Below are 22,352 nucleotides of genomic sequence, written 5' to 3'. Positions count from 1 at the left end.
GTAAATATCCATGAGTGTTTGGGGCTGGCCCATGGCTGTTTCTGTCAGTGAATTCTATTGGCTGATGGACACATGGTGAGGGACAGTCTGTGAGGCTGCAGCTGAATGCCACAGTCCTGGTTATATAAGAGTCCTTCTCCAGAGGTCAAAGGTGGAAGACAAAGAGGAATGTAGACCAGTGAAAGCAAACTTTTTGTTAATCCAACTTTTAATAATAGTTTAATAATTTGGCCTAGAACATTTCCTGAGCACACATTCACTGACTCCTGTTGCCTATTTATCTACTGCTTCTCTACCTCCTTCACCTTGAGTAGGATCCAGCTTCACACTTGCACTCTACTATCAGAAGCAGGAGTTTCACATTTGCAATTGAGTAGAGATTTTACACATGTGGATTTTTTTAAAGTGTATATAAAAATACTCGAAAACATGACGAGACATGGACAAGAGTCTAAGGTTACCACCCCCATTGGTGTAGTTTTCAGAGTCTGTGGTTTCTATTAGAGACAGGTTCTTGCGACATCACCAGTTGCATTTCAGGGTGGGGGGCTGTGCTAGTGGAAAAGTGTATTAAGCCGTGCAGAGCTGATGCCATGCAGTGGAAAATGCATAGACAACTGCCTCCCCCAGGAGATGCAACGTTTTAATAATTTACAGATAAAATGTGGAAAACAAGTACTAGCTTTGGAGCTAATTACATTTACTCCTCTACATACGAATGAGTTCTGTTCCAAGAGCTCATTCTCAGGTCAGATTTGTTCAGATTTGTTCTGCTCCTCCACCGATTCCAGTTGAAACTGATTTTAAAGAGTTTGACACAGCTTTGCTTAGCACTTCAAACCTCTCAATCAGGCTAAAGCTGTTTTTAATGGAAGGTTTGTTTTAGAAGCAAAGCAGAATTTAGAGTCTCTACCCTAGCCTTTAGATATGACATGTACCCCAGAGACTCAACTTAGATTTGAGCTCTTACAGACTGGCCTTCTACATGCGTACATTTCATATATACAGTAATACAGTGGTACTCAACAGGCAGACTTCTGTCCAGTTCTGGACATAAATCCAATTATAATGGTCCAATAACGAAAAATCATAGAGAGGAAGAACGCTCCTAGCAATGACTATAATCTCATTTGTTACCTTGTGATCCAATCACACAGCCTGCAAAACTATTCCCATGACTACAGTGGCATCACACATCTGGCAGTGAGTTTGTTGACTGTGCTCATCAAAAGCTGCCAAGTGAATAGACAGGAAGACGAATACCACGTCCAAAAACTAAAATAAGGTCTCCAGAATTGCTCTGTTCAAAGACCACAGTAAAAACTACTTGTTTACAGATGAATGGACTGAAAAATGTGACCATTTTGTGCCTCTGGATCTTCAGTTCTGTGGGAATTTGGAAGGTAGATCTCTAAGATAAATCTTTGAGTGCCATGCTGTACCTACCCATGTTACATACATTTGTTGTTACTCGTACCATTATGGCTTGTCTGGCCTGAAGAGTGAGATCCTCATACTGTTTTTTAAATCTCCATCACTAAAGTTAAAGATATGTAGTCCTTGCTTTTGTTGTTGTAAGATTATAACTTGTGTGTGTCTGTTCAGTCTTCAAGCAGGAATATCAGACTATACAGCATCTGTTAAGCAAAATGAGTACCCAGATGCCTCGCATTTAACAATGTTCTGACGTGCCATCTGCCCTTTCCATTGTCGCAGCTTGTTGTTGCTATGACAGTGACATATGAGGATAATAACTGAAGCTAAAAAGCCTGTTTTAGGTGCACTTTTCTGTACACAAAGACATTTGGCTGTTTTATCTGGTCACAGTGGCTGTAGATAATGGGGGGATCCAAAGTTCTTGATTTGCTCAGGATTGAATCTCCATTGGAATGTTGAATGTTGTTTTGCTTATTGTTATGGCAAGTAAATCCTGTGAAATACCAAGCACAGTGTACTGCCTGAAGATGAGCAGGAATGATTTATCTGCATTACAGAAGCTATCATCTATCACATCTTAAAAGAAGCCCTTCACAATATCAGATTTTGAGGATAGGCAGAAATTGCAGAGCTTAAGGCTTTGGTAAACAGCTACTGGGTCGTCCAGATTATAGGCCGTGATGAAAACAAACTGGAACAACAACACGGCATGCACTTTACTACAACCCTAAATTGTTTGGGAACTGTCATGTAACTCTTTTAGACATGTTTTCTTCTGTTCTTTTCTTAAAAGCCATTGTTTTAAAGGAACACTAGGTAATATTTTTTTACCATTAGAATTACCACTTAAAAATCATTGTGAGAACAGAGCCTCTGACACTGATACACTGAACTCAGAACTGCAGACATTGTACTATGTAACCCTATTTCTGTAAAAGGGAATTACACTCAGACTTCTAAAAGACTTCTTTAGCACCTTTTTTTGGCAAAGAGATTGTTGTACATCAGGGGTTCTTACAGTAAGTGCATTAGCAGTATATTAAAAGTTTTAAATACCCCTTTGTCATAATATAAATTATTATATGATATATTTTCATGTGTAATGAATGAACCCTTACCCATCTAATTCTTTGGAAGGTAACTTTTATAAAACATATGTTGTTGTTGTTATTGTTTTTTTTTTAATTCCATACCTGAATTAGTTTGAGCCCTTCAGGACTCAAGCTGACTGAAGTTTGGTGGAATGGGAAAGTAACATGTAAAACTACATTTGTTGTCTAGCTGTGGATTTTATTGCATTGAAATATCCATGACGGAACTTGAAGGGAGAGCAGAAGTAGAATGGTTTTCATAACCACTATGGAAGCTGTCCTGGGGCTGCCTGGACGCTTTAACTCAGCTGGCCGTGATGTTCGCTGGTTGAGATTTTAGGGTATAGAGGCTTTTGCTTTTCAACAAAATATTGTAGATGAAAGTGTTTTGTGTCACAGAAGAGAGAGAGAGAGGACACAGTTTTACAAGACCATTTACTTCAAAGTATTTTTGATTTTATATTAATATTGACTCTAAATTTGATGGTATTTATATGGTATATATTTTTACTGAGCTATTACAGATAATAAACATATCCTCTTTAGTCCTGTAGTTATTTTACAGTCCAGCAAAACAATCAAACAAAAGTGTCACTGAAATATATCACTACACCGTCCATAATCAAGATATCATTTGTCTTTCTCAGTGACATATTTGCTTCTGTTCATACATGAGCACTCTGTGCAATTTCCGGGGAATGGTACCAGGTCGTTCGCAGTTAAATTGGCATGTCAATCTTACTGGGATTTCCACTTGCCTTCACACTTAACCCCTTCCCATTTAATTACTGTTAAATTTCCTTGCAAAAGCACACGTGTAAAAGGGGCTTTTGAAACATGTCCCCAAGACTCTGTGGAGTTTAGAGCTGAGCAAGCACTTCCTCGATTGATTCAGATGTTTAACCACCCAGAGCAGTATAAATGATCACGTGGGATAAACGATAAATAATGGAGTACAAAATGTCATGTTTAGAGAGCGTCTAATGCTCTCAGCATGTGGTTAATGTGTGATGTGGCGGTAGTGTGCTGAGGCTAAGATGAATGGAGTCAGATGGGCTGATGTGTAATCTCTTCATCACAATGTGGGCCTGTTGACTCGCTCCGATAACGGCTTGCTTTTGTGAAGAGGGCCACTGATCTCTGCCGTCTGTAGTGTAGCAGAACTGCTTCCTCATGTCATAACATCTCCAAAAGAATAATGCACTCTCCACTCTGATCCAATTCATGTAGGACATCACTAACCCTGAGAAAAGACACCTGGGTGTCTGTGTATTCTGGTGTTGCCAGCACTTCAGTTTGAAGGCATTGTGTGGTGGGCCTGTAGCGTATAGTCAGGAATCGCCTGATATGATTGCTTGTAATTATGAAATATGATTTAGGAGGTTGTTATTAATTGCCTCAATTAAGTTTGGAAAAGCACAAATGTCAAGATAAAGCATAGCCAGCAATTACGCCGTCGTCATTCTTGAGCTTGCAAGATTAACGTAGAGTTTTGTGATTTTTTGTTTTGTTTTTTCCTTTAAGCTGTAGTGACTTGCACTTTCATTTTAAGTACACTCAGTTCCTTTAGATGACAGAAATGTAAATAACATCTAATCTATTCCTGGGACTGATGTATGTGCCTATGCTATAAAACAAATATAGCGGCTTTATAGTGCAGCTATGTTTTTCTGTGTTGATCAGAAAGAAGCTAAAAGCTTTTTGATTTTCATTTGTAAGTAGTGTTGCTATGAGGATTAAGTCTAGATTGGTTCTGATGATATATTAAGGAACTCTTTATACTGCACTTCTACTTCTCAGTTCCTAGGAGCAACTTGCTATTTATAATGTGTAGAATTTCAGAACATTGGGGATGTCCTTGGCCTTTTTTAATGATAGTCAAGATTTGTTCTCTGCTGTGATGGAGACTATAGCCTTCTTTTCACATCCTGAACCAGAATATGCCCAGTGGTGATGGAGAAGATTTCACCTGTCCCACAATTCTGCTCCCCTCAAAATACACCTCAGAGAACCGTTACACACATGCAGACAGATTGGTTTTACAGTTTGGGAAATAGGCCAGTCACAATAGCCATTTTGGTGGTCAGTATATAGTCCCAGTAATAGTTGTGATGAGCAATGTTATCGTCATTTTATGACCATTTCATATGCCACTGATAAAGTGATAATAGCGTAATAATGCAGTTTGATCCCTTTTTAAAAAGCATTGAACTTTTATCAAAAACGTAGACCCCGTCCACATGTATCTGGATATATTATTTAAAAAAACAAAGGTTTTTGGCCTCCCATTCACATGTAAACATTGTTTTAGGTGACTGAAAATTGAAAAACACTAGAGATGTTTGAAAACTAATTTCTGAGTGGTGGTGTGTTTACAGGCAAAACACAGCTTTTTGAAAACACTGCCGTCACACAACATGCCTGTGTCTGGCTGAAATTCAAATAACTTCTCATTCCTTATACAGTGAAACCTTGACTTACAAGTGAATCAACTTAAGAATTTTCCGAGATATGGAATTGACCACTCGGTCAATTTTTTGCTTTAAGATGCGAGCCGAGATCTGATTTACGAATTAGCGAGTTTACACCACCCACCACTAGATCGCCCAGCGAGCGTTCAGTTCACTTGGTTATTTTGCCATGCATCTTTGTCGTATTGCTGCTTTTTGTAGACCTGTAGCATTAAATGTGTAGCGAGTAAGTTAAGCGATAGAGCACGAAAAAAAACCTCCCCCTCTGCCAATCTCCTCCACCTCCGCCAGCATATTCATCTGGTTTTCAAGGTAAACACACTTAAAAGAACCAGTTTATTTCATTACGTTCTCTTTTATAATGCATTGTTATTTTTTATACATTATTTGTTATTTATAAATTACAGTTTTTTTCTTATTTTAAAATAGGTAAAAAAAATGTGTGGCTTTTTTATGGGGGGGGTCTGGAACAGATTTATAACATTTCAATTAATTTAATTTACGAGCAAACTGAGCTCAGTCACAGAACAAATTAAACTCGTAAGTCAAGGTATTACTGTAAAGTGAATTGAAGATATAAAACTACAGTTACATATGTACACACAGATAACACTGGATTTCTGAATTCCACAAATGAATAAATATAAATGTTGTATTAGAGATGTAAAATGCATAAGATCAGTCATTCAGAAAACAATTCAGTAATTTCACGTGTAGTGCACTACATAGAGAGTATGGAGTGGACTGGGATTAAACCTTTGTTTCTCTTGTGCTTCATGGTGTTTTGATGTCTCTCTTAAAAAGATACTATGGACTGTCATGATAATGCAACCATTTTTGTGTTTGTCTGGATGGGTACATTTTGGAAAATATAGGGAGGGAAATTCCCATTTTTAAAAATATCAGGATACATGTGGATGGAGCCTTAGTTTTATGAATATTCAGACATTAGAATTGGAATATAAAAATGTTTAAAAATCATAAATAAATAAAATATAAATATAACCACTGTTTAAAAACGATTTAAAATCATTTCTCCAGAATAGTGAGAACAGAGGGAAGAAGAGAACACAACAGACCGAGGGGCTAAAATACTGCTGATATTTTGTCTCATGTAAACACAATGGGTAATAGTTAAATCAGCAAAACGTATTCAGGAAATTACCATATATTGTACGATACGTGGATAATGTAACTATTGACAGGTTTTAATAAGAAACAGATCTTATTTTTCTGGCGCATTTTAAAACTGTGAGGGCTCAGAGGGCTTTTTTGTAGCTTACATTGTCCTATGTGACTTCCCTTTTCTCATTTTCTTAAACCCTGTGATTTAGTATTTTTGAAATATGCAGCGTTTGTAGCCAGTGCCAACTGTGTATTCAGTAACAAAGCATTTGAATGATAACTGTCCTCTGTGTACATCCTTGACCTTAAAAGGGCCTCACTTCAGAGAATATGGACAGAGCACTTTGAACAAGAGTCGGTCAAGCACAAATTGAAGAGGGACAACTATTAAATTATCATCAAGGTCAGGCGATGCATCGACAAGCCTTATTGACTGGTGGAGAGCAGGTATTTTGAAGCCTGATCTAGAGCGCAAGCCTGTGGATTCAGAACACTCCAGCACAGTGCAGATCCCCCCTCCCTGCGCATTAGGTTCCATAGGGATTATTTCTGACTAATGAATGATTCCATTAATTATTTGACTCACTTATGCGTTGATTTAGCAGTGTAATTACTGCTCTACTGCTCTTCTGATAAGAGGTTGTCAGAAATTTGTTGTAATAAGCATAATTTCTAACATATGTTCTAGCTAATTCAATAAGTTCCCTGATGATCATCATGTAAGCTTTTTGGAATAATTGATAAGTTCTCACATAATCACTGCCTGAGTGTTGTAACATAAATGACTGTCCCACTTGTGTTGGATGTTGTTTTACCAAAATACAGAGCAAGTTGTATTTAAAAGTATTATGCATTAATTGAGTATAACCTCAGGCTGACTGGGTTGTACTATTTTAAAGGGAAAGGAAAGCTTGTATTCCTAATTACTAAGCTGCGTGTCCCCTTTGTGGCACATTGGTTTATTAGAATAACTGGGGCATGTCTGATGATTCCTTTTAAGTTGGGGGTATATGGGGTTAGCCTTCATGTGTTTTTTAGACTGATGTTTCACCCTGACAGCTAAACCTGTCACTTTTATACATAATGGTCTGATCACTTGAGCTGATGGTGATTATTTAAAATGACCGCAGTGGTTTCTCAGTGGAACACTTCATAATCCTGCATTTACATTTAAAAAAAAACAAAAAAAAAACAGAATGAGATTAAATGTAACAGAATGTAACTAAAGGGAGGCTTTAAGTTTGACATTCACAATTCTAATTACAAAATACTTTTTTGTATTAAATTCTAAGGATGTTTGCTCACCATTTGCTGCTTTCTTTCAGAAGCCATAGTGTCTATAAATGGGTAAAAAAACAAAGGTATGCTTGGTTTTCTCTCTCAGCTCACGTTATCTGGAGGTTTTTAGACAACACATAGATCTCCAAACATTGAAAAGCATGAACCTGGATGAGGATATTGTTCTATTCCTGCTCAATAGGTGGGGAATATTGGCTTGTCTTTGCTGTAGATGAAACTGACTCTAAATTCGGGTAAGTGCTAACTGCATGAAAGTAAACACAGACTGAAAATGCAACAAAACCAAACAACTCAAGTTACAAATGAGTTTCTATGGTAATTCAAAATGTGAATAAAAACGTAGACAAGTTAATCTTCAGCCGAGTACAAACAGTTGTTCTTTTTCCTCTGAGCTTCTGAATATGAACAAATGAGAGAACAGCACTTGCACATAATGGTAGACATTGCTTTTAAAGATATATATATATATATATATATATATATCTAACCTAGTGCCCTCAGACCTGAAGAAAGCATTGCTGGGTAGTGTTTGTTTGTTTGTGCTAAAGCTACAGAACATCAACAGCTAGGAAGCAGGACATCTATTCAGCTAGTTTGGCCACATACGGCATCTACTTTACTAGGCATCTACTTTAATAGTTGGTTAATGGTCAGCTATAATTTCATGAGCGTGGTGGGCTTGCTAACAGCTGTTCTGGTTGGGAGGTGAAGCTTCATGGGAAGGCTTGCACAGATATATACCGCTACAGCAGTTGTGGCTTTGAGGTCTTGCTGGCTGGAGACCCAGGGTCAGAGAGGCTGGATGGAGATCTGGGTCATTACTGTAGTGTGGAGTCGGGTCACAGAGGAAGTGACAGGTGGTTCACAGACACATAGCTATATGAGGAAGAGGAGCTGCTCACAGAGCTCGAAAACATACATGTTTTACACATGTTTTATTCTGACACGCTGCTGTGGAGTTAGCCTATTCATCTCAGCACAGAATACTGTGGCAGCGCAGTGACTGCTGGAATCAGACCTCAGTGCAAATACGCCTTTGTTTTTTTGTAGTAAGATAATCCGATAAGACCTCAGTTCTGAAATATTGAGGGTGTCATAGTTTGGGATGTGCTACACTGTCTCCGGTGATTTTAGGTTTTCAGTGAATCAGATTTGAAGTTTCTGATCTTGGGAACTCATTGATATTTAGATATTTTTTTGTATAATTCTAAATTTGCGTGTTATGTGAAACGTTCAGCAAAGTTTAAATAACAGAACAGATGTATGATAAATCTCTCACAAAAAATGGCCGCTCCTCAGGGCTCTCTGAGAAGGGTGTGGGTGTGGTCCAATATATTAATGACCGCACATTAATATCACTGTGTGATTATTTTGTTAATGTAATTGTACGAACTGGATTTGGAGTGTCTCCAAATTGGTGCTTTCCCCATTGCTACTCTGCTGTACTGCCGACCGAGTGTGGCTGTTATCCCAGCCGCTTCTTTGCTGTACATGCCAACCCAGTGTGGCCGCTATCTCCACTGTACTGCTAACCGAGTGGGTCTGCCTTCCCCACTGCTACTCTGCTCTACATGCTGGCTGCTGCTATGTCCGACGCTACTCTGTTATACACGCCGGCTGAGTGTTGCTGCTATCGCTGTTGTACTCAGACTTAATTTATTTAGGCTCGTTCTGTATGGTTTCGTGTTCTGTATTTTATGTCTTTCAATGTTTCTTTGTCTTGAATACAGTGGGGTTTCTGTGTACAGTGGAATAATGGAGGCTTTGGCAAGCTCAGGCTGCATTAGGGCCTGTTTTGTGGCATGTCTTCAAAGAATTGTGGGGTGTTCCTCAAATACATGTCCAAAAAAAATAATGTTTTGTGTTTAACAATGCACACAATGCATCCTGGGACTGCTGCAGGAGCTTGGTAAAGGGGGACAGTTTTTTTTCTCACAGATTGAGGGGAAAAGATTATTTTGTCATGCAGGTTCTCTTCTGCATGAATATGATGTATGATTTCATTGTGTGGTAAATAAGGCATAAATAACGCACTTCTCACAAAGCCTGCCTGATGGAATTCTTTGCAGTTGATTGGACCTCTGTGCACCTCTTTGGCTGATGAATTGCTCCCTGATGAATTAGACAAAATTGTCTGATCAGCAAGAAGGTAAAAAGCGTTCTAGACATAACTGTTTAGAAAAGACTGTCCATGAACTGTGGAAACCTCTTTTGATCGCAGCAGACAGCAACAGGTCTGGTTTATTGTGTAAGAGGGACGCCTGATTATTAATAAATCTCTCTTTCTTAACAGGGCCACCGCTCAGGGAGAGAGGAGGAGGAGGGCACAACCAGTTCTTTTTAACACATAATGTACAAGGACTACAGATCTGGCCGAGCTGCAGGTGAGTGCTGGTCCAGCATCTTGTCCCGTTCTGCAGGGCCGACGATGTGCCTTCATGGGCTGCTGAGTCTTACAGCTTCACACCAGGGGAGGAAGAGTGTCTAGCTTTCACACAGGAAAAGGGGATTTGCTGGCACGATTTCTGCTGCACACCTGATAAGACTCTAGCTGTCCTCCTGAGGAGAAGGGCTCTCAATAATAAGAGACTTCGTCGTGCTTCGTTTGCAGCTTTTGGTTCTTCGGTTTTATCGGAAGCAGGTGCAGAATCATTGCTGGTGTCTACAGTTCCTCTTTCTTTTCATTTCTTGATTGTGGTCTCTGAATGACAGAGAGTTTCAGCTTCACAGATTACACACACATCTCTTTTATCAAGTTTGGGGAGTTGCCGCACTTTGACAAGTTTGACAAGTTTGGATGCGTTTTTTATTATTTTATTTTTTTGATAGCCGAGAGTAAAATGCGGGGTTTAGACTGTGCACGATGACACAAACAGCTCCAACAGTCACGCCGATGGACTAAGGGGAAGACGCGCGCTCAAAGTGAATCCAAAAAGAAAAAAAGACTCCTTGCAGAATGTTTGTTCTCATGGGGCTTTTCTTTTGAGATGTAGACAATTTATGTCGCGTCTCTCTTTCACAGTGGAAATTTGAATAGCTTTGAATTAAACAGCAGTCTAGGGCTGTTTTATTTTAAAGCCAAGCACAGATTTGGCTTTAGGGCACTATCCGCGATGCTTTAACACTATGTCAAGGCATTATTTCCAGTAATCTATTGTACCGCTCAGCTTCATTTTTATGCGGGGTCGAACATGATGGAGTGCGGGCCCTGCGTGGGATCGCGGAGGTACAGGAGAGAGGGGCAGCAGGATCAAATCCAGACACGAGGATTGAGCCGGCCGCCAGTAAGGGAGTCTGTGTGGGAATGAAAGTAGTTAATTTTCTGAAAGCTCAGGGAACGAGGAGGCTCCAGGAGATGAGTGTGTCTTTTTCTATTAGACTCACAGTAGGCTGCACAGGCTGCCTGGGTCATGATGAATTCGGAGGCAGGTGTCTGGCCCGTCACGCTGCTTTGGCATGCCCACAGGTGGCCGGTTTACACTGGACTGTCCAGCTACAGCTGCACGGACCTAGGCTGCCTCATTTACTCAGGAGCCCCGTCTCTCATTACCCAGAACCATGACTCATTCAGACAGACTTAGCATTCAGTAGGTGGCATGACTGACTGTCAGTTAAATGCTCTGAAGACCCCCTGTCTTCTCTCTCTGAGCTTGGACTTGTGCCTTTAATACTAAGACTTCTCTCTCTCTTTTTTTTTTAAGGTTAGCTATTGCTTTAAACCTAAATAATAGAGAGGGTAAAGGCTGTGAAGTTCAGCTTCACACCTGATTAATTGGTTTTGCGTGAGAAGTTGCCGAGCTGTTTTCTCCCCATGGGGTGAAGGGTGTTGAACTGTGAACAGGCTCTGCAGGAGCTGTGACTGGCATCGGAATGCTCTGTAATGAGCTTGTGGGCTGGGCGAATAAGTCATCTTAATGAATCCGGGGTGTCTGATTGATGTAATGTATAATAGAAGTGATGCATGGGGCCTGCGGAATGGCCAGCGCCAGGCTGCTCTTAGGACAGATCCATGGCGTGATTCAAGGCCTGCAATTAATATTGGCGGGGCCCTTTCATGTTTGAGACTCAACAGAAACTCAAGTGTATGTTGTGGATTTGCTGAAAGCCTGTTGAAAGCTGCTGAAATTTCTGTTAAAATAAAAAAAAAACTATATCTAATATTTAATCTTCCTCTTTGAAACTTATGACCGTCTGACATTTGTGATATAGGTTTATCTTTGGGACGATTTTAGCCAAATGCCAGAATGCGTAAAACCCTAAGTGTCCTTGTGCATCACTGCAGCCATTCCCCTCACCTACTTCTGGGTAATAGTAGTACGAATTGAAGCGTGGTGACCTGGAGCCCTGGACTGATAAGGTAGCGAATCCTGACATTGTCACAATTTTGGCTGCTGAATGAGGTTAAAATGCTTTCCAGCCCCGTCAGCCACCCAAATCTATCAATATTTATTTGGCAGGTGGGCCCCGGCCCTAATCCAATTGTTAGAATATTGCTCTGGTCTGGTTTCCCCAACCCCCCACTCCTCCGTTTCCTCCCCTGTAGAGACTCGGTGCTTTGTCCACAAAACCACTGCTGTGAAAATGTACAGTTGTACAATTTCTCTTTAAGCATCTCATAGCTGCATGTGACGCACAGAATTTAGGGTTATTTTTGTAGAATGAGACATGTTCTACTTGCTATTAGTTTGGCTTGGGAACATTTTTGGAATTTACTTTAGTGCTTGTAAACACTCTAAACTTTAAAAAGAGCTGTGTTAGAGATGCAGGAGCTTCCTGTTCAGCCTGTGCTCCTGTTCTTGTTCTCTATTGGTAGCGATGTAAACAAGTTAATATAAAGTTAAGTACAGATAAAAGTAGCTCATGTCTTAATCTATGCTGAGTAATATGTTTATCTTGTTTAAAAAGCAAGCGGTATATTTATGTGCTATGGTTTTTGGCCAGGAACCTAATATAAATAGCATAGAGGATCCCTAAATGTTACCCCTCTTTAGGAACGTAATGATTTATGAATATGCATGATTATGCAAATTTTAAACCTCTGCTTGCTTCTCCGGTTCCAACGCCTGCCTCTTCCCCTTACCACCTCATACGCTGTGTTTTTACCTGTGGTGAACAGGGAACTCAGCCCTCTGAGTTGAGCAGATGGAGCAGAGGAGATGGAGCATAACAGAAACATAAGCTCCTGTTGCGTTATTAACATTAGTAATCAGAGTATAACTAATGACGTTTTCCATACATTACTTAAAACATAAGTGTGAAATGATTGAGTGACAAATATGTGAGCGAATGAGTTACCAACAACTGCAAAATCCATTAGGCGTCTAGAATGATTATTATAGGATGTGTGTTTTAACACATCATGGCAGAATTTTGTTAAACCTTTGATATATAAAATAAATCTCAGTCATTTGACCAATTATCCTGAGTGTAATAAAGGATATACTTCCTTCAGGTTATCTCAGATTCTCCGGCTCTGGGGATTCTATCAAGGCTTTCAGTGTAGTATTAAAGATAAGGTGGCTCTTATGACTGGCAGAATGCCAGCTGAGCTTTTACGTTCATAATTGCTTTTATGACCCAGTGATTGTGGGGTGAGTTTTTCTTTTCTCTTAATGCAGTGGAAACTTTTTTTCGAGCCTCTTTCCCCTTGTCCCAAACAAATGAAAATGGCTGAAAGAAACTAGGTTGATTTATGGCTTTCTTTTAAAACTAGCTTAATTTTTTTTCTTCTCCTTTTCATGAATGTGCTGCTGCAGTACTAATGCACTGTGGTAATAACGCCCAGGACCCATTGTAGTTAGCAGTCATTTCCCGCAGCCCAAAGCTAAATTACCGCTTGATTCAGATGCGCTCATAGAATAAGCGAGCTGCTGAAAGAACATCATTGTTTAAAGAAGGGAACAGAGGAGCAGATATTGTCCCTGAGGGTGAAATAAATTAAATAAGAGCACAGAACGGCTTTCACTCTTTCTCAGGGAGAGGAGAGAAATAATTTGATTCCGCCTGGAAAACATTTAACCTGCTTTTATTACGGCCGAACCCCTGCGGCGAGAGCATGAAAACACCGTGTACCTAACAGGGCGTGAATCTCTAGGTCTTTATAATCAAAATTACCCTTCTGTCAACACGAGTCTGCATCGCCGGCTTATTCTAGTCAACATTTACATTGTTTATCATATGTGACCCCCTCCTACAACCCGAGCTGAATCTAATTTTGCTCATGCTCCAGTTTTTACTGCCCTGTTCATTTGCAAAGCGCGGAGAGCGGGAGAGAGATGGAAAACGAATAGCAAATCTAGTTATTCATTTCCTACACTGGGCCAATTTACCTCTAGAAGAGTCATCTGTTTTGTTCTCTGTTTAAAGGAAGCTTGTGTTTCTGTCTGAACCCTAATAATAGGTTACAGTAATGTATGATCCTTGCTTTGTGTTCTTCTCTGCTTTAAATGTGTCATTAAATCAATAATTCCCTGATATGTAATTGCCTCTCAACAGCAAATGACTGGGGCGTGTGTGAAACGGCTTGGTGTATTAAGACAGGAATGGCCGTGCTCAGCTGAAACTGCAGCCTTCTCATTTATTTCTGGGATTGCATGAAAACTCTTTCAAATATTAGTGCTGAAATGATGAAAACCTGGGGTGTGGAACTGTTTCCGGGGTTGAGCTTGTTTGTTTTTTTGTTTCCATGCTGAAAATCAGCATGACTTTCTTTATTTTCTTTATTTTTTTGTGCCATTAGTCCTCTGTAGCCTGTTTTGGCAGCTAAAAAATTCAAATTTGTTTGTGAGAATGACACAAGGTGTTCCACGGCAAAGCCCCGGTTGCCTCCAGTAACCTGTGAATGTTTGTGGAGCTGCACGCACATCAACAAATTTCTAAAGAAAACATCCTGGGCTTACACCCCAGCTAAATACAAAGTGAAGAACCTAGTCAAATACGACAAACACAAGGGTATTTTTTTATTTATTTTATTTACTCCCTGCAAGTAAGGAAGGAAAGCTGCCAGAGAAAATATAATTTAATAAAATTAATAAAAAATAAGAGATGAGATACAAGCTATGCATATTAACTTGCTGCACTTATTTTAAACCTATCCAAAGCTGAATTCTGAGGCAGTGTATCTGTAAATGTTTTCTAGCATTAGGCCTGTCACAATAATTGCATTATTGATTTGTCATGCAATATATTGATATTACCCTAATAGTTTCTGCTGACCTGTATAATGCCCGTTGTATTTGCTTACTTGTTTGTTTACATAAGAATGAACGACATCAACATTTTAGCCTCTTGCTTCGTTTAGTTTAAAAACAGTGGTTTTATTTTATGTGTGAATTAGCTGTTTATATTGAAATAATGTCTGTATATTCTTAGTAACTTAGTAGTTTTTGCTAAAATTCCATTGATATTTAAAAGGGGGTACTTGCATTTTTATGCCATTTTATATCAGTGGCCTAAAATGCTTTTTGAGCCCCTCACCTGGTGACTGTCGGTGAGGAGTTGTGCTCTCCATGTGGATTGGCAACTCAAATTTCTCCATAGGTGTGAGTGTTTGTACCTAGCTACTGGAATGCATCATGTTGTTGCACCAGTCCTGGATAAATAGGGAGGGTTCTGTTAGGAAGGGCATCCGGCGTAAAACTGTGCCAAATCAATAATATGGAAAGGTTGATCCACTGTGGCGACTTCTGATGGGAGCAGCCAAAGGAAGAAGAAGATGAAAAGATTGGCATAAAATGTTTTTAAATCACAGTAATATCTTACAACAATAATAACTATTATTTCTGTATGTATCTTTGAGAAACAAAATTTAAAAATTGCAGCAGGTCTATCTGGCGTCTGGTTCCAATGACCACCACTAAGAGCTGGTAAAATCACTCAGATTTATTATTATTTTCATTCATTCATTCATTCATTGTCTGAAACTTCTTATTCAATTCAGGGTTGCCATGGGTCCGGAATCACTGGGCACAATGCAGGAACACACCCTAGAGGGGGCGCCAGACACTCACAGTGCGACACACACACACACACACACACTCACACCTACAGACACTTTTGAGTCACCAATCCACCTACCAACGTGTGTTTTTGTACCGTGAGAGGAGACCAAAGCACCCGGAGGAAACCCACGCAGACACAGGGAGAACACACCAACTCCTCAGAGACAGTCACCCGGAGCGGGACTAGAACCCACAACCTCCAGGTCCCTGGAGCTGTGTGACTGCGACACTACCGTCTGCACCACTGTGCCGCCCATTATTATTTTATTTTATTCATTTATTTTCATTCATTCATTATCTGTTAGCACTTATTCAGTTCAGGGTCACGGTGGGTCCAGTGCCTACCTGGAATCATTGGGCGCAAGGCGGGATACATCCTGGAGGGGGCGCCAGTCCTTAACAGGGCATTTTATTTTATTTCAATGAAATTATTTATTTGTTTATTTATTTATTGGACATTTTTTATATTTATTGGGTAGGCAGGATAGGATGACTGATACAAGAGAATCAAAAAGCCATATGAGACAGGGTATCTGGGTGCTTGAGAACATCAGTAACAAAGTACATTAAGATTTGGGTTAGGTTTAGCTTGTTTAACCTTTATCCAATGTCCTCGATTAGCCAATTTTAACTGAATTAGATTGTGTCTAGCACAAACTGACCCCTTGTTCGATAGTGAACTGTAGGTCCTCTTCCAGTTGCTGTAAAGTAAGTATAGTCAGGGTGGAGACTAAAGAATAGTTCCTCTGGATTTAGCATCCACTTCTAAAATATCATCCGTAACTGATTTTGAGGGGATGGTAGGAAAACCTATGAATGCATTTCTGACAAAAGTCCTAATTTGTAGGAATCTAAAAAATATTATATAGATATTGAGAGAGAGAAATCGGGTAATTCACAATGACTCTTAACACCTTTACCATTGAATTATGCAGAATTTCACTTCAGAAATAGCAGGTCTAGACTATACAACATTTTGTGGTAATCTTGACAGCTCATGTATTCAGCCCAATGGCTAAAATAGACTTCTGTGCATTTTAAAGGTAAAAGTACACTCAGTGCATGTCCATCAAATGGATGTCTGTGATCTCGCAACTGAAATAAAGCAATTATAATATCTGCCTCAGCTGAGCTTTGGGTTCTCATAGATGAAGAAAAACATTGTTTTATTATGCAGGTGATTAACCTTTCCTGGAGACCTTTGCAGTAAATGTAAGATTAGTCAAGAAACTGCAGAATTGGTTGTGTGGGCAGGGCTGAGTGAGAAATGACTGTTCTGGGGATTTGGATATATTGGCGCTTAATTAGGCCAATCAATAACAGGAGAGCTTAAGTAGTAACTATCCTGACAGTCCTTTTACACACTGCTCTGTATAGACAAGAGACAATGAAACAAGTTTTCCTGTATTATTGTGTTGTGCTGATTTCATGCTGAGATAGGGGACAGACTCTGTGGAAGTCCGTGTAGATGTTGCAGGCTAATTATACCAGTCTTCCTGAAGATTATGATGTGTTTAGTGGACGTCCGTGTACATTTTACTGGTAATGCAATATGACCCTGTATTAAGTGACTGGAAATTATTTTGTAATAGGATTCAGTACACTGATATTTTATACACCTTAGGCACGAAGGTATGCTGTGTGTATTTATATCTACAAAGATTCTTAGATGCCACTTAAAATGATTGAATTCAGCCGTGCCCCTTTTGTGTACACACAAGTTGTATAATCTTCTTAAAAAAGCTTGGAACATGTAAGGTCACCCTGCTCAATGCCAAGCATCAGCTAGAGGGGTATAAACCACCCCAGGTGTTGAGCTGTGGAGCAGTGGATCTGCCTCCTTTGGAGTGATGGAGCATCATTTACTATCTTGGATGAGATGCCGTGGCGTTTATGATGCGGAACTAATAATCCTGGATCTTCTGCTGCTTCCACGCTTCTCAGATGCCTGGAACATTGCTGTAAGGATTTACATCCAGGCGCAAGAGCATTAGAATGTTCCGTTACTGATCTTGGCGTAGGTTTAGATCACTCACACCACATATGCCCTCAATCATTTCTAAAAACTTGGGAATTTCAAATCCACAAAAAAAAGAAAAGAAACTATGGCCGGAATTGGAGGCAGCAGTTTAGAGTGTACATTCACAGGGAAGATGCAGAGGCTCCATAGCCTCTGTGTGGTGAGAGTGCTGGGCAGCGGCGTGTTAATGAGCTCAGGGATAAACACAGCAGCTGCAGCATACCATAGGTTCCTTCAGCCCACTCAGCTCTCACTGGGGCTCTGTGCAGTTGACACAGTGACACTCCATCCTTCGGCGCTCACCTCCATCGCCCTCTTAGCTCCAGGTGACGGAAAATGGGCAAGGTGTTATTTCAGATGGAGGAGACTGGCTCGCGTCCGAGCAGAGACCCAGCTGCGGTGCCCAGCTCAGCCCAGGGGGGGGGCTTCACCATAAACACGGGGTAATAAAGATTATCTCATACCCCAGCAGGATTAATTCCTCACGCCCCTTCAAACCCTCCACTCTCAGCCATCCACGTCTCCCCCTCCCAGCAGACCTCTTCCACTTCAGCAGCCTAAACTGTTTGGATAGGCGTTTCTTTTCTTACATTTTTTTTCACTTTTATTTTTTCTTCTCTCAAATAGTTGCGGTGTACTTGCTGAGGGGGGCTTAAATTCTCCAGAGGAGGCATAGGGCTCAGGTGCTGTTCCCAAGACGCCTTTGATTTCCACACCAAACTGGAACCAAACAGACTTGCTTTCCACTGCTCTGTGTCTGTGGCTTTTGTCAGTAGTTTGAAGTAAATCCTATATTTTCACCGTTTCTTTCAATTATCTGCAAAAAAAACAAATAAATAAAAAAATACCTACATAAAATAATTAGAACCATATACCATGTACATTCATCCATCCATTGTCTGTAACCGCTTGTCCAGTTCAGGGTTGTGGTGGGTCCGGAGCCTACCCAGAATCATTGGGCACAAGGCAGAAACACACCCTGGAGGGGGCGCCAGTCCTTCACAGGGTGACACTACCTGCTGCACCACCGGGCCACCCATATACCATGTCATTCATTCATTATCTGTAACCCTTATCCAGTTCAGGGTCGCGGTGGGTCCAGAGCACTACCTGGAATCATTAGGCGCAAGGCGGGAATACACCCTGGAGGGGGCACCAGTCCTTCACAGGGCAACACAGACACACACACACACATTCACTCACACACTCACACCTACGGACACTTTTGAGTCACCAATCCACCTACCAACGTGTGTTTTTGGACTGTGGGAGGAAACACTTGTCTCCTTACAGTCACAGCGTCTCACACTTTAGGGAGAACTGGCAAAACCAATCCTGTTAGTGCTGTGGGTTCAGGAGGCGGGACGCAGTAGAGAACTAGATCTTAACTGTTGGTACCAAAAACATTGACTAGACCAGGGGGGTACGGAAAGACAAATGAGCTACGAAGGGTGGAGGTGAAAGGGGGCGAGAAAGTATTCTCATCTACAAAAGGGAGGCATGGCAGAAATAGTTTGGGAACCACTGGGCTAGACACTGACAGACTGCTGTATTGTAATTTTTGTACAAAATGATTGTGAGGGACAATTCGGTAGTGGCTTGATTGGTACAGAGACATGTCCATACCATCTCTACCCAAATCTATGCCCTTGGCCAGGCAACATGCTTTGCTGCTGTAGTTAAAAGGGCTGGTCGTTAGATTCATTATTTTTTTTCCCTGTGGATTTTACATCCACTCATGTAGTATCATATCACATTTTTCTTTTAACCTTGTAATACTATACTTGAGAGAAATCGATATTTTATTTTGAACAACCTGTGCCCCTGTACAGTCAGGACAGTGACTAGCACTACAGTGTAGTTAATGGAAGCTAATGTTATGTTGGCAATTTTATCTATAAGATGACCACTTTGATATTTTGTGGTGAGAATATTTGGTGTGGTCACCAGGGAGGCCAGTGTGGATTTATAGATGTGTTGTTAGTGCAAGCAGCACATATTGTGCGTAAATTCCACATTGCCACAATCCACTGAGCATTAACGGTGCCAGTGGGGCCTGGTATGGCCTTACTCACCAGGGGAGTCCAGTGTGAATCTGCATTCAAAGAGAATAGTATGGCTGTAAAGCTAGCTTGGAGGGGTGTAGGTCTGGGTTGCCAGCCTTCTGGAGGAGTTGTGGGCTTAATTCAGAGAAACACTGACGAGGAGAGGTGCTGGGCCAAAGAGTAATGTTATTTGTACGGTGTAGCTGATTGCTGGTGTGGTCATAAACAGCCACAGCAACCTTAGTGGATAGGTGTAGGATACTCAAATGTTCAACGATAGATGACAGCAGGAATGTGATGGTTGTTGGTAGGAAAGGAGTAAGCTGTGCTCTGTGTGAAGCGTTAATGGACTGGCATAGAATATTTTACATCCTATTCTGTGCATACTTAATATTATATTTACACTCTTCGTCCAGTATCCCCTAATCTTAACAAACTTTGGAATCACCCTTCATTTGTTCATTTTCTGTGATCACTTCGTCCTGTTCAGGGTACCCCAGTGCTGCTCAGAATCACTATTAATTCATTAAAAACCAATAATACTTGGGGCACCCCTAATATAAAACGAAGCCCTTAGAACAGTTTCATAATTTGCCAGAGCTATTAATATTTCTATATGTCAGAAATAAAACACATAATAGATGTTCTGAGGATTAAGTTTAAAAATGAAAGAATATCCAGGATGCCTTGTATTTTGAAGGTTGCAAAAAATGCATACAGTTATCATCAAAAATATTATGGGAATGGAATTGCAGTGTATTATTTATAGTTTAATAACAAAGCAGTACAAATATTATCACACAGATTTACTCTAACTGTCTTTTAACACCCTGTACATATTTATTTACTCACATATTCATCTTATTCGGCTCCTCTAACACTAGGTCTTTTATACGCTGCAAGTCCAAAATGTTCTGGACTCTGCCAAACATTCTTCAGAAATCAAAGATGTTAATGGTGTGTTTGTTCCCCTCTGCTGCAGTAACCACTTCTACTTTTCTGAGTAGGCTTTACAGTGAATTCTGGAACATTTCTGTAGGGATTTCCAGCCATAAGGAGCTTTAAGTGGGGTTAGATACTGCTGTTGGACAATTAGTTCTGGAAGACAAACAAGGTATGGTTCTCGTTCGTGGTGGTGGGCTTTATGCCCCTCTCGCCTGCATTTGGCTTTATGTCCTGGTGAATATAGGCTCACGTGCAGTTGTTCTGTGGGAAAACACGGTGTGTATAGCTTTGTGTGTTTACGTTAACGCAAAGTTAGCGGTCTCCTGAATTTGGAGTCAGTGCACCCTTGAGTAATGTAACAGTAACAGCACAACGAAGTCAGTATTACCCACCTATGGAGCAGGAATAGAGCCACATCCTACACCCTTCTCTTGCTTTCCAAAGTTCTGAGGTCTCTCCACTGTCCAAATGCCTGCAGATGCCATTTCTCGGTCGTGCCTGAGTGGGAGGAGGAGAACCCTTAAGTCATTTCAGATGGAAACAATTTGTTTGCTTCCCATTTATAAAGCCAGGGCTGTGTACAAACACCATCACACAAACAGACCCGAGGGCTAGCGAAAGGTCAGGCGTTGTCTAAATTTAATCAAAAGTGTTTTGGATTAAAATCATGAACATCACCTTTAAAGTCTGCAAATTAATTTATTTTATTTTATTAACTTATTAACTCCTCACTTGTCTCCGTGTTATTAAAATGCAATTTGAAAATATAATAAAATATCCATCCATCCATCCATCCATCCATTATCCACCGCTTATCCGGGTCCGGGTCGCGGGGGAAGCAGTCGGAGCAAAGAAACCCAGACCTCCCTCTCCCCAGCCACCGACTCTAGCTCCTCCGGGGGTATACCGAGGCGTTCCCAGGCCAGTCGAGACATATAGTCTCTCCAGCGTGTTCTTGGTCTGCCCCGGGGCCTCCTCCCCGTTGGACATGCCCGGAACACCTCTCCAGGAAGGCGTCCAGGAGGCATCCGAACCAGATGCCCGAACCATCTCAGCTGGCTCCTTTCGACGTGGAGGAGCAGCGGCTCCACTCCGAGTCTCTCCCGGATGTCCGAGCTCCTAACCCTGTCTCTAAGGGAGAGTCCAGACATCCTGCGGAGAAAACTCATTTCAGCCGCTTGTACCCGCGATCTCGTTCTTTCGGTCACTACCCAAAGCTCGTGACCATAGGTGAGGGTTGGGACGTAGATTGAACGGTAAATCGAGAGCTTTGCTTTTCTGCTCAGCTCTCTCTTCACCACAACGGACCGGTACAGAGCCCGCATTACTGCTGACGCTGCACCGATCCGCCTGTCAATCTCACGCTCCATCTTTCCCTCACTCGTGAACAAGACCCCGAGGTATTTAAACTCCTCCACTTGAGGCAGGATCTCACTTCCAACCTGGAGAGAGCACTCCACCCTTTTCCGGCTGAGTACCATGGACTCGGACTTGGAGGTGCTGATCCTCATCCCTACCGCTTCACACTCGGCTGCAAACTGGTCCAGCAAGAGCCGGAGGTCCCGGCTCGATGAAGCCAACAAGACCACATCATCTGCAAAAAGCAGACATGGAATCCTGAGACCACCAAACCGGACACCCTCCGCCACTTGGCTACGCCGAGAAATTCTGTCCATAAAAATTATGAACAGAACCGGTGACAACGGGCAGCCCTGACGGAGTCCAACTCTGACTGGAAACCAGTCAGATTTACTGCCAGCCATACGAACCAGACTCCTGCTCTGTTTGTACAGGGACTGGATAGCTCGTAACAAAGAGCCCAGTACCCCATACTCCCTGAGCACCCCCCACAGAATACCCCGAGGGACACGGTCGAATGCCTTCTCCAGATCCACAAAACACATGTAGACTGGTTGAGC

At 41.2% G+C, this 22,352-nt stretch overlaps 1 protein-coding gene across 5 annotated transcripts in view; it reads left to right on the top strand.

Moving 5' to 3' along the window:
* enox2 (ecto-NOX disulfide-thiol exchanger 2) overlaps positions 1 to 22,352 on the top strand; it is a 237,408-nt gene that overhangs the window by 44,436 nt on the left and 170,620 nt on the right. For all 5 annotated transcript variants that reach the window (XM_066669752.1, XM_066669754.1, XM_066669749.1 and 2 more), the window contains one exon: positions 9,717 to 9,807. In XM_066669752.1, coding sequence (XP_066525849.1) covers positions 9,774 to 9,807 — 34 coding nt within the window. In that variant the 5' untranslated portion in view covers positions 9,717 to 9,773. The remainder of the gene's footprint in view (positions 1 to 9,716; positions 9,808 to 22,352) is intronic.

Source organism: Hoplias malabaricus, chromosome 4 (assembly GCF_029633855.1).
Source record: "Hoplias malabaricus isolate fHopMal1 chromosome 4, fHopMal1.hap1, whole genome shotgun sequence".
In the NCBI taxonomy this organism is placed as follows: domain Eukaryota; kingdom Metazoa; phylum Chordata; class Actinopteri; order Characiformes; family Erythrinidae; genus Hoplias; species Hoplias malabaricus.
Note: the sequence above shows the minus strand (reverse complement) of the source record. Positions and strands in the feature narration are given on the sequence as shown.